This window comes from Phocoena phocoena, chromosome 8 (assembly GCF_963924675.1).
Source record: "Phocoena phocoena chromosome 8, mPhoPho1.1, whole genome shotgun sequence".
Classification (NCBI taxonomy): Eukaryota; Metazoa; Chordata; class Mammalia; order Artiodactyla; family Phocoenidae; genus Phocoena; species Phocoena phocoena.
The window spans coordinates 105,618,139-105,630,758 of NC_089226.1; the positions used below are offsets into that span (position 1 = coordinate 105,618,139).

Sequence of the window (12,620 nt, forward strand, 5' to 3'; positions counted from 1 at the left end):
CTTTGTACATCTTGCCCAGGAGTGGAATCCAGATCGTGTCTCTCCTGGCGTCAGCTCCTGGGCCCCGGCTGTGTCCCCCACATCGCGCACCTGCGGTGCCCGGTGGAGGGCAGCCAGTAATATCAGTCTGTGTCTTACACGAGCATCCAGGCTCCAGCCCTGGGAGGGCCACGCCTGTAATTCTTCCCGAATTCCTGGTTTCTCCAGCCAAGGGATACTATTCCTTACTAAGGATAAGTTCCCAGTCAGGGTGCTCAGCCTCAAACAATCCACGACAGGACCGAGCCTTTTACGGCAGAACTACCTACACCAGAACACAGAAACCTGGACTCCTCGGAAAATGGATTTATTTTTATATTTCTAGAAACATTAGCTGGATGATCAGCACAGACATGGAGCAATCCTGATGGTGTTTATCCGGAGGACGGTCTGAGGGCTCACGATAACTGCAAGACAGAGCAGGGCCCGGCATGAACACAGATCCGGATGCCGTCAACCAGCTACCGCGAGACCTAGCCGCCGCCCGCTCTTTCCTCGAGGGTCTGCCTTGCACCAGCACCGCCCCGCAGCCGGGCAGAACTGGCCACCCAGTGATGTCCCACAGGCTGTGGTTTTTGGTCATCACTGACCACCCGCCTCACCACTCGCTCCGTGAGCCCCGTCAGACCCCACAGGGGCTGCAACACCCCGGGGCCTGGAGGCCAGGGGCGCCCTTGCTGCGGGCCCCCAGCCTGGCCTCCCCCACGTGCCCAGAGACCCCTGCCCTACATGGGTGGGGGCACCCCTTCTGGCTACGCTGAGGCTACTGGAGGTGGCGGAGGGTACAGCAGAGGCTCCCTACTGACCCAACTCTAGTAAAGCTGAAGCTACCGTCTCTGGTACGTTCCACCGTTTGTAACCGAGGATTGTGAGACATACATCGTCCCTCGTTATCTGCAGGGGATGGGTTCCAGGACCCCCGAGGACACCGGCATCCAAGGACGCTCAAGCCCCTTAATAAGATGGTCTAGTGTCTGCACGTAACCTACACACACCCTCCCGTATACTCTAAACCATCTCTAGGTCACATGGGAGGCCTAAAACACTGTAAACGCCATATGAACGGGTGTAAATACAACGTATAATATAGATCCTATGTAAGTACTTGGTGAAGCAAATTCGAGTTTTGCTTTTTGGAACTCTCTGGAATTTTTTTTTCTTGCAAATTTTCGTGTTTTTTTTGGCCCTGCGGCACGCGGGCTCTTAGTTGTGGCATGTGGGATCTTAGTTCCCTGGCCAGGGATCAAACCTGCACCCCCTGCATTGGAAGCACGGAGTCAACCACTGGACCGCCAGGGAAGTCCCTCCTGCAAATGTTCAATCTGTGGCTGGTTGACTCTGCGAGTGTGGCAGACGGGGATACAGGGGGCCAAATGTACACCTCCTGAGACAAGATGCTGCAGCCTGTGGGTCCCGCCCCAAGGGGCTGTGACCTCCAGTGGAGGCCCCTGCAGGGACAGTTCTGTTCCCGCTTGTGGGTTTACTGGGAAATGGCAGGGGGCTCTGGATGGGAACAAAAGGTCGTATGGGGTCAGGGAGATGGGGGAGACACAGCCCAGGCTGTGGAAAGCGGGCAGCAACAGCTAGGTGAGGGCCGAGGGGGATCCGTCCGTGAACCCTCGTCCCGGCCCTGCTCCGTGAGGCCGGGCAGGGAGAGCGGGGTCTCCTGCCCCCACTCAGGGCACAGGCTCCCCTCCTGTCCCTACGCTGAGCCACCAGTTCCCACAAGTCACCACAAGGCCGCTGGATGCAGTGGCCTCTCCACTCCCGCTCACCAGGCCCTGCCTGCGCCCCTGGGGGAGGCCCCTGCTGTGAAGTCCCCCCCTCAGGTGCCAGCCCTTCCCGCCACCGCTTCCTCCCTTCCCGGCTGACGTTCTGTCCACCCCACGCACCTGCCAGAATCCGCGGCAAGTCCACACAGGGGCGCTGCTTCTTCACCTCTCCGACCTCTGACCTCACCCCTTCCCGCCTCCATCCCCTCCCCCCTCCCAGCAGACCCACCTTGGTGACGCCCATTGCTGCTGGCCCTTTAAATCAGGGGCACCACATGCGCCTGGACGCCCCTTCGGCCGGGGGACAGGACGGAGGGGCCTCGTGTCCCTGGTCTCTCAGCCCCTGTGCTCGAGCCCACCCTGCCCGCTCCATCCCACCAGCATCCGGATGCCCTGGCCCTCCAGGGGCCACCCCGCCTGCCGCCTCCCCAGGGAAACCTCTCCAGACCTTCTCTCCCAGGACTGCCTTCTTTCGGGCTCCAGACGGGCCTCCCTCCTCCCCCAAAGCCTGTTTCACTCCTTCAAACAAACCAGCCCCACCGCCGCCTCCTGGCTCAGTTGACCTCGCACCCTTCCGGCCACCACCCCTTCTAACCAGCTTCTGACGATGCTGTCCCCACCTGCCTCTGCTTCACGGAACAAACATGCACGAACGCCCGAAGCATTACGGTGAGATGAAGTCTGACGAGCCGCCCCCAGGAATCGGAACACAGGACACACGATCCCTCTGCGTTTGTGACTCCTTCCTTCCCCGCCCCTCCAGAGGCAGCCACACCCGTGATTCTGCGCATACCGTTCTTCCTTTAAAAACGTGCCATTGTTATGTGTGCGCAATGCGTGCGGGGCACGAGTGAGTGCCCAGCAGCGGGAGGCTGAGCTCCGCCCGCCTCTGGGCTTCACGACTCGGCCTCAGCCTCACATAGTCTAAGAGCGTCCCTGCGTGTGGAGGCGGGCCATCCACTGCACTGGACAACATCCCACTGAGGGAATCTCCGTTGCTCGTCCACTCCCCGTGGCGGACACGTGACCTGCTTCTGGGTTGTCCGGCAAGAACCCAGCTGCCAGGGCCGCGCCCTCCACAAGCCCCCGGAGTGGTTAACGACCGCTACCCGCCCCTCCCCGGCAGAGCCAGGACGCGGGCAGAGCTCTCACTGGCCTCTGGACTGCTGCACCCACAAAAGTGCCTGGCAGAGGGCAGGGCCCCGTCCAACCTGGCCCAGCACAGGACGCGGGGCAACACCCAGAGGACGGGAACGCAGCAGCCACGCTTTCTCCAACTTACTTCTTTTCCTTTTGTAGTTTTTCCTTTTCTTGAATCTCATGTTGATTTTCGGCCACGATTCTGTCTTTTCAATGACTGTGGCTTCTACGTGAACAAGATCCTTTCTGGAAGAGAGGAAAACGAACAGTAATGTACCGTCCTGATTATTTTTCAGTTTTATTAGTGCTTTACGTGAGAACATCTAAATAAAGTTTAACTTCCTTTTCTGCCGGTTATCAACGTCATACGCCCTCCCTGCAGGCGCTGTGCAAACTATCAAAAAGCACAACAAAGAACAGTGTCGTCCCACAGCTGGGTGTAAATATGCAAATCTTAAAGGGCCAAAATGCAGTGAATGAGTAACAGGTCAACGATTTGTCCTGGATGCTCTGTACGTGGGACACTACACACCCACGGGGAGAAGCGTAAGCGTGGTGAGCTTGGCGGTTGCAGCGGGTTTGACGGGAGCCCCTCTGCCCAGCCTCCCCGCCGGCATCTGAGAGCACGTTACCCGAGGAGGGGTCTGCCGAGCAGCGTGAAGTCGTCGGCCCCAACCAGCAGGACCTGGAATCAAACAGGCGTGTTACCAGCAAATAACACTAAGCCCCTAGAACAGGCAGTCGCCCGAGCACACTGGAAAGGAAGCAAGGTGTCGGTTCCCCGAAACCAAAACGTGGGCTTCCTCTGCTATCTAACTAGCCACTCCCTCAGCCTGGGACAGAGGGGGCGCCAGCTGGCGGCGTGGCTGTGTGTGCAGGGGCGCCCGGCTGCCTGCGGACACGCCCGCGCTGTCAGACCCGGACACGTGGAACTCGGTCATCCGGGTGAGCAGGTAACCTCCTATGGCAACAGTGGCTTTTAAAATACAACAACGTTTTATTGAAGTATAATACATACGGGGAAAAAATGCGCAAACCAGACTGTGGTGTCTTTTATGCAGTTCACAGTCCTGCTGATACTGCCAAGATTGAGGTCCAAGGTATTCTTTTAATGACGGCCAGGCAGCCTCTCTCACTGGAGGGAAACTGTGATGCTAAGTGTGGCCTCAGATGAAGACAGCTCTGTGACCCAAGTGCAGTGGGGTTCTCATTAGACATTGGGAGACTGTCTGAAATTCTCCTGATGAGAAAAAAACTCGATTGCATTAAGCTTAAATGTCTAAAGACAAAGCCTATTTCATAATAACATCAATGGGCTCTGTGTGTTAGGTGACGACAAATAATGAAATCTTGCTTGACTCACTCTCAGCCCGACACGTTCTCTATTGCTGGGCTTCCTACGTTATGAAAAACCACCTGCATTAGGTGGAGCTTCCTATGTTTTTGTGAACGTGAAATGTTTCAAAAGAATGTCTTTTTAGAGATCCTCACAAAAACACTCCAGAAGTCTCTTATTTTAGATGTAAAAGGTAAATGCACTCTTGTTCGTGAGCTCATGACACAACCACGGGGGTCACCAAGGAGAAGGGGCTGTGCTGGCTGCTGGCGTCCACACAGCGCCCTGGTTCAGCCTGAGCCGTGGTCCTGCTCGGATCACAGGCTGTGGGAAGACCGTCTGAGAAAGGAGAGTTTAATGCTCCCCTGGGTGTAAATATGCAAAGAATCTACAATCACAAAGGAAGGAGTTTTAAATTATGAAGAAAACCGTATGTCATATCACATCACACCAACGGTTAACCACGTCCTAAAAAAATGATCCGGTACAGAAATCTCATATTTTATCTACAGTTTTATGAACAGAAGTAGAATAGGCAAAACCCAAATAGGCCCCCGAACACAAGCGGAGGGCAGAGGCACTTGGCTAAACATGTAGGACACACCACGCGGCAGTTCAGGAGGGCTGGAAGACGACCAGCGCCCTGCGAGGTGCCTCTAAACCGTGCTCGCTGTTCAGCACGGCGGCATCTGTCACGCCTAACGTCAGGGGAGTGTTCGAGCCGAAACGGAACATTTTCTCTTCATAAATCCGGGCCTGAGAACTCTTTACATCCCTAACTGGGATTTTCACTGCACCTGTGATCAGATATTTTCCTCTAAGAATACACTAAGGAGACGTGAGACAAACCCTTCTCTGTCTGACGTGAGACAGACACACGCGTCCCCTTAGAGAAACGTGCTGGTCGGCTCCCTGTAAGGAGGGGCCTTACCGAGTCGGGCCGCCCTCGGGGAGCAGCTCTGCCCACACCCCCCTGACCCCACCGTGCCCACTGGCCGGCCTGCCACGTCCCCAGAGCTGACTCACAGTCTCACCTTCTCCAGCCGGATCCTCTCTCCACACGCAACGTCTAACTTGTTTTCAATTAAAATCAGGTCTTCAGAGGTCACCTTCCACTGGTGGCTGGCAAAGTGCACCACTGCGAAGAGCCTGCCGTACTGGCCCCGGGCGATCAGCTCGTTCACCTTCTCCACGACCTCTGTGGGGAGAAGGGCGGTCAGGGTCACAGCTACACCCTCACCCGGGTGACTGCTGCCCCGCCGCAGGCCAGGGTGAGCCGCCGCTCCCAGGAGCTGGCACTGGGGCACGCGGGGCACACGGGGCTCTTACAGATGATCGTGCCCCGACGGCACAGAAGCCCCCATCCCCCTGCCATCCTCCCGCCTGAGCGCTTGGCGCGCCTGGCTTGGTTTCTCTGACCCTGCGGTGGAGAAACCCTCACCTGGTTTCATTCCCAGTCGTTATTAACAACGAGCCAGCAGCCTGGCAAAGTGAGAGGAGAGGGCTTCTTGCAAACAAGGAAAACCTAGAATTATACCCTCATGGCGCCGGATGCTACCTGCTCGCGTTCGCCCACACCCAGTCCCCGCTCCCACGGTCACCACCTCGTCTTAGGCCCGGCCCTCCCGGCCTCGCCTGGGGCTGGGCGCAGGGCTCAGCGTCTGCCCTGGAAACCGAGTCAAGCCCTCGGCTGCGCCTGGCCAAGAGGGCGGAACCTCGCCTGCAGCTGTACTTTTCGAGCACAGCATCCGAAATAGCATTTAACAACTGGAAGATTCCACGTGTTACTATGGACTTCCAGCTTTTGGAAACTGAGGATCTTGCACTCGTCCCGGTGCTGGGCGCGGTGGCCTCACTGCCCTCCTGGCGACACGCATCCTGTGTGACATGCCTCCTGACACCCTGATGGCCTCTCGAACACCTGGGCTGGGGCCGGCACGTCTTCTTCCCTGAACTCCCGTTTCTACCGACAGCGGGGAGACAGAGCTGGGCCCTGGCCCTCGCGCCACCCGCATTACCTGCCTGCAACTCGGCTGGTGCCTTGGTGCCCTAGGAGGACTGGCTCAACGAATGAGCGCTTTGAGCTCTGGTGTTGAGCGAACCTGAGCTTTCACGCTGCGCCGTGTCTCGGGCACCTGGAAACGTGAAGTCCTTGTTCTGTGGCCAGGGGGCCCCCTGTGGTGGAAGCAGGGGCGCCACCCCCTAGCTTCTGCCTCTCTTACCTGCGTGGTGTCTGGCCTCCTCGACGGGGTCTGGCACAACAACTTCTGGCCAAGGTGGTGAACTCAGTGACGTTTTAGGAACGTATCTGTAAAAATATTTTACAGACGTGGGTCACACACACGTGAAAAGACAGTTCAAGATGTGTGAGAAATGACTGCTCTCAGCACACTAGGAAGGGCAGGGATCCGGCACGTCTCTGATGCTTGTGTGGCTGGCGGGACAGCTGCCCCCGCAGTTGTAGGAGAGCAAAACCTGCCCGCCCCAAAATGTCTCTTAGGCGTGCAGATTACTTCAAGCGGAAAACAATCAAGGCCCAAAAGACGCAGGAAGAAACTTTGGCAGGAGGCAGGCAGGCCTGGGTCTGCGCGCAGCTTCCTGAAACACTCGAGATGGAGGGCCTGCCCTGGGACACAGCATCACCAGAGACGGCTGCGAGGAACACAGGGGCCCAGAGATCTGAGGCCGCTCCTGTCCCACTGTCTCCGCAGGCCCAGCAAACATTTATTCACCAAACATCTGCTTTTCTACCTCCACGTGAATTGCCTTCGTCCCCTCTGAAGTCTCAAACCCCTGCCCTCAACATCGTCTTTTGTCTTTAGCTGAAGGTGCTACTTAAGGTGAGGGCTTCTGCCATTTGCGCGAGTGGCTCATTTCTCCTGGGTCTCTCCTGTGTGTACAGGTTATTAAACTTTGGTTTTTCTCCTGTTAACCTGTCTCATGTCAATTTAACTCTTAGACCAGCCAGAAGATCCCAGAAAACTGGGGACCCTGCCGCTTCCAGCTCACTGTTCACTCACTGTGAAGTGAGCGAACGCCCTCTCTGCCGGAGTCAAATGGCCCCCAAATGAAGCTGTGCACTCCTGTCACGCATCGTGTCTGAGCAGCCCCGGGCGGCCCGGCAGCAGCCAGCCGAGGACCGAGGGACAAACCTGGAACGGGACTGGGGGCAGCAGTGGCCACTCACGGCGGTCACAGGAGAAGTCAGCCGAGTTCATGAAAGCACCCTTTAGGGTTTCTGCCTCCACCCTCACCCAGGGTGCCCACTGCTCCTTTAGGGAAACGCCAGGCCCTGCGTCCCCCCTGCTGAGAATCTCCGCGGCAGGGGCGCAGGCGGCTGCACTGAGAGCTTGCTACGTGCCAGGCGCTCTTCTCTTTTGTTTTTCTGATTTTTGTACTGAAGTATAGTTGATTTACAATGTTCATTTCTGCTGTACAGCATAGCGATAGTTATACACATACATTCTTTTTTATATTCTTTTCTGTCATGGTTTATCTCAGGAGATTGAATATAGTTCCCTGTGCTCTCCAGCAGGACCCTGTCGTTTATCCATTCTATGTATAATACTCTGTATCTGTTAATCACAAATTCCCAATCCATCCCTTCCCCATGGCAACCACAAGTCCTTCTAAGCTCTTTTTTGTTAAAAAATTTATTTTATTTTTGGCTGCATTGGGTCTTCGTTGCTGCACGCAGGCTTTCTCTAGTTGCGGCGAGTGGGGGCTGCTCTTCGTTGCGGTGTGTGGGCTTCTCATCGCGGTGGCTTCTCTTGTTGCGGAGCACGGGCTCTAGGTATGTGGGCTTCAGTAGTTGTGGCTCGCGGGCTCTAGAGCGCAGGCTCAGCAGGTGTGGTGCACGGGCTTAGTTGCTCCGCGGCATGTGGGATCTTCCCGGACCAGGGATTGAACCCGTGTCCCTTGCGTTGGCAGGCGGATTCTTAACCACTACGCCAGCAGGGAAGCTCCCTTCTAAGCTCTTTAAATGCAGAAATTCACTCGACTCTCACGAAAACCCACTGAGATGGAGACTAATATTGCTTCCATTTTGCCGAAGAGGAACGAAGCTCAGAGTGTGTGACCCTGCTCAGGGACCCGGGCTGACAGGGCGGGGCAGGGACGGGACCCTGTGTATTCCTACCTATGATTTTGTCAAGTTTACCTTCTGTAGTTTATATTAATTTTATGTTTTTTCTTTAACACTGAACATGCTCTTTTAAATTACGTCAGGTCCTCCTAGAGATTCTGACACAACCATCCCGTGATTCGACCTTCCCAGTTGGAAATAAATCCCCAATTAGGAGTTAAAAGCTTTTGCCTAGAAAGACACAGCCGTGCAAGGCCCAGAACACCTTTGTCTTTGCGTGCTTGAGGTTCTGTCTGTATTTCTGTATGTCAAGGGTCTGAGAAAAATACTGTCAAAAAAGTTAAAAGAAAACTCAATATTCTTGAAAACCCAAATGTTCGAAGTTCTGACTTTAGAAAGGAAAGGAAGAGAGTCACCAAAACCCACATTTTGATATTACCCTTGTGGAAATGAGGCGCTCTGCGAACTGAACCTTCGAGAAGCAGACCACAGGGAAGCTGAGGGAATAAAGAAACACGCGTAGTTACTGACACGAAACGCAAGCCGCCCTTTACGACGCTCAGTGCCAGTGCCGCTATTGCGACTGGCACGCGATTTAAACCACCGCATCACGACATGTCTACAGAAAAACCTAGGCCAACAAAACTAAAAGAACATCACTTACAGTCACTGGCTATTACCATAAGCGTCAGGATGTGTTTGTCACACCATTGAAAAGGGCCTAAAACCAAATCACCTACCTGCTAACCCATTCCTTGACCACAAGTGCCCACTAAGTTCAGGCCCTGTTCGGTACCCCAGTGTGGGAGCGGCCTCCAGCACGCCCCGACGAGCCCACCTCCTGGTGTTCTCACCCCTGTGTTGTCCCCCGACAGGGCGCTGGTTTCTGTGACCAACAGCACGTGGCAGAAGTGACAGGACAGCACTTCCGAGAGTAAGTTATAGAAGGGCAGCTGCTGTCCTGGGTGTCCTCTCTCATCTCTGCTGCAGGGCGGCTGTGCTGTGAGCAGTCCCTGGAGGGGCCTCCTGCCAGCAGCCCAGGGAGGGAGCTGGAAAGCAGATTCTGCAGCCCCAGCTGACAGCCTGACTTGAATCTAATGAGAGACTGGGAGCCAGAAGCACCCGGTAAGCTGCTGCTGGACCCTGACCGTCAGCGATGGATAATACATGTTAGGTACCTTAGGCTGCTGGATTTGGGGGCAATCTGGGACATAGCAGTAGATAACTAATGCACAGACAAAGGTACCCACAGACTACTGAGAAGGACTCAGAAATAAAACGGCTGGTGCTTAAGTGCAAAAAGCAGAGGACAGGTTTCTCAATAACTACTGTTGGTTTTATTTTTTCAATTGAGCTCTAATTTATAAACCATAAAATTCACTCTTTTAAAGCTCACTCATTAGCGGTTGTTCCCAATTCTTGGTCTCCTGGGCTGGTTTCTCTTCCCCTCTGCCATCTTGGTGCGCTTGTGGTTTAGACATTGGATCTTACCTCTTCTTTACCTATAGCCGTTCCTCTGGTGATTGTATGAATTTAAATGTCACTTATACACTGGTGACTCCCAAGTTTACACCTGCAGCCTGTCAGACACGACACACACCTGTCTCTTTGTCATCGTCACCTGCATGTCTAACAGGCGTCTCAGAACCTAACAAAGGCTCCTGATCTGCCCCTCATGCCTGCTTCTCCCGCACCCCTCCCCATCTCACGTAATGGTGACTCCATCCTTCTAGCTGCTCAGGCCCCAAATCTCAGTCATTTATGACCCTTCTCTCTCCCACCCCTCAGCCAACCTATCAGCAAGTCCCCTTGCCTCTCTTTGAGAGATCCAGGCTCTGACCACTTCAATCACCCAAGCCTGCATTATTACTAACACCCTGCTCTCGCCCTAGCCTCCCTTCTCTGCACAGCAGCTAGAGGGATCCTGTTAAAACTGAGGTCAGATCGTGTCACTACTTTGCAAAACTCTACAAGAGCACCCCATTTCACTCAGAGAGAAAGCCGAAGTCCTTACAGCGGCCGACAGGGCAGTGGGCAGTGCGGTTCCATCTGTCTCTCTGAGCCCATGCCTCACGAGCTTCCCCTTGTTCACTGCACACCTGCCATTCTGGCCTCCTGGCTATTCCGGGAAGACACCAAGTACAAGGGCCTATGCCTGACCGCTCTTGCCCTGGACGCTCCCCCACCCCACGTGGCCCCCAGGCTAATTCTCTATCTCCTTTGGGTCTCCACTCCAATACCGTCTCAGTAGAGAGGCCTTCCCCACCCATCCTATTTAAAATTGAACTCTTTCTTCCCAACTCGGGCTTTATTTTTCTCCATGAGTCTTAACAGCTTCGAACATACTATGTAATTTGCTTCTTCTTAAAAATTTGCCTGTCTCTCTGCACAACCCTTCCCCCTGCGTCAGAATGCTAGCTCCATAAAAGCAGGGATTATTGTTTTATGTTTATAACTGATGTATTCGCTATTCTGGACCAGTGTTTGACTTGTGATAGGTGCTCGATAAGTGGTGAATATACGAATAAATGAATGACATCTACTCTGCTAAGCCATCAAATGAGGCCCCTGTGGAATACTCCATGATTGGGAACTTGTGATTGGCCTCTCTTGAGAGCCATCCCACCGTTGAAAGCTCACAAAGTTTCTGCACCTGATCTGCTTCCCTTGCCTCTGGTCTTAGCTTAGCAGTGACCCCCCCTGGGAACAAATGGTGCCCCAGGATCATCCTTTAGATCCCTAAGGATCGTGCCAGTGTCCACCCTGTTTCCTTCACTCACTCTTCAAGGTCCTGCCTGTTTACCATTTTGGTCACCCTCTCTTTACTCAGTTCATTTCATCTGTGCTTCTCTCTGAAAACACTGTGTCTGGAATGGAACACAGCATTCTAGAGGTGGTTTTATATTGGTAGAATGCTGTAAGTCCCATTGCTTTTGTAAAAACTTCCCTGCCTGCTTAAACCCAAGTTTTATTATGGAAAATGACAAGCATACAAAAGTAAGGAGAATAGCGAGTCCTCCTGTATCTCTCCCCAGACTCAACAGTTATCAACTCTTGGCCAAGCTTGATTCATTCACAGTGCCTCTGGCCCAACTCTGTGATTAAAGCAACTGTCAGTGTATTTCTATGAAAGATAAAGATTCTTTACGAAAACACAACCACAACATCATCATTACACCTAAAAAAGGGAATGATTATTTATTATCAATTCAGACCCAATTCTAAAACATACATAAACATTCCCTCACACAGATACACACTCCAACCGTTTCAGACAGAAGTTTATAGTGTTTCTGACAAACATAATCTTTTTGAGCCTCATGACAACCCAGTGCCTAAAATATAGCTGTCGCTTTTGCTGGATTGGTTACCATTAGACAAGGACATTCATCACCATTTTCCGGATGAGGACGGTGAGGCTCAGAGAGTGGCTCGCAGCCTGCGGGTGATGGTTAAAGCACAGGCCTTGGAGCCGGACCGAGCTGTCTGATTCAGTCCTCTCCCACTTCCCTGCTGTGTGACCGTAAGCAAGTTACCTAACCACTCTGAGCCTCAGTTTGTTCCCCCGGTTAAATACAGCCTATATGGAAGTTGGGGAGCTTTCATCAGTATTTAAGCTACTAACTAAAGGAACCAAGATCTGAACCTAGGTTTCTCCAACTCTAAAGTCCGCGTTGTAATCACCGCATCAAAAAAAGCGATTAACATCGGTCGGACACAGACACACATGTGGCGGGACGGCAGGGCGCCCCACTTCCTCTCTTCACCCCGCGGCCAAGGTCTCACCCTCTCCGGGCCCCGACGCTCTCAGGACACTGCGGCTGCATGCAGACACCAGCCGCCCGAAAGTAACCGGCAGGGCCGAGGCCGCCAGAGCCGCCGCCATCTTCCCGCAGCCTAGACCGACACCGGAAGCGGAAGAGGCGCGAACCTGGTGCGTCGACGCACCGGGCCCGGCCGGGAGCACCGCCCCTCGCGGCAGCCGGAACTCGGCGGCTCGGGACCTCGGCTGCTCCGGGCCCAGGCCGGACTGCGGCCATGGCGTCGGCGGCTGTGGAGAGCTTCGTGGCCAAGCAGTTGGACCTGCTGGAGCTCGAGAGGGACGCGGAGGTCGAGGAGCGCAGGTACGGCCGCCGGCCCGGGCCTCGGGTTCGGTCCGGCGGTTCCCCTAGGCCCCCCTACTCTCTCAGCTCAGACCTCGGGCGGACCTCCCTCCTGGGGGCTCGGCCTGACCAGCCTGGGGGTCGGG

General features: G+C 54.5%; 2 protein-coding genes across 2 annotated transcripts in view; one reads left to right on the forward strand and one right to left on the reverse strand.

Annotated features, from left to right (window-relative positions):
- Window positions 1-336: 336 nt before the first annotated feature.
- MRPL21 (mitochondrial ribosomal protein L21) lies at window positions 337-12,263 on the reverse strand. The gene is made up of 7 exons (XM_065882821.1): window positions 12,158-12,263; window positions 8,811-8,868; window positions 6,510-6,595; window positions 5,322-5,485; window positions 3,584-3,636; window positions 3,094-3,197; window positions 337-446 (listed from the first exon to the last, which is right to left on the reverse strand). The coding sequence occupies exons 1-7, from the start codon at window positions 12,255-12,257 to the stop codon at window positions 382-384; spliced, it is 630 nt and encodes a 209-aa protein (XP_065738893.1). The 5' UTR covers window positions 12,258-12,263; the 3' UTR covers window positions 337-381.
- A 146-nt stretch (window positions 12,264-12,409) lies between these two features.
- IGHMBP2 (immunoglobulin mu DNA binding protein 2) overlaps window positions 12,410-12,620 on the forward strand; it is a 31,902-nt gene continuing 31,691 nt past the window's right edge. The window contains exon 1 of the mRNA XM_065882478.1: window positions 12,410-12,495. Coding sequence (XP_065738550.1) covers window positions 12,410-12,495 — 86 coding nt within the window. The remainder of the gene's footprint in view (window positions 12,496-12,620) is intronic.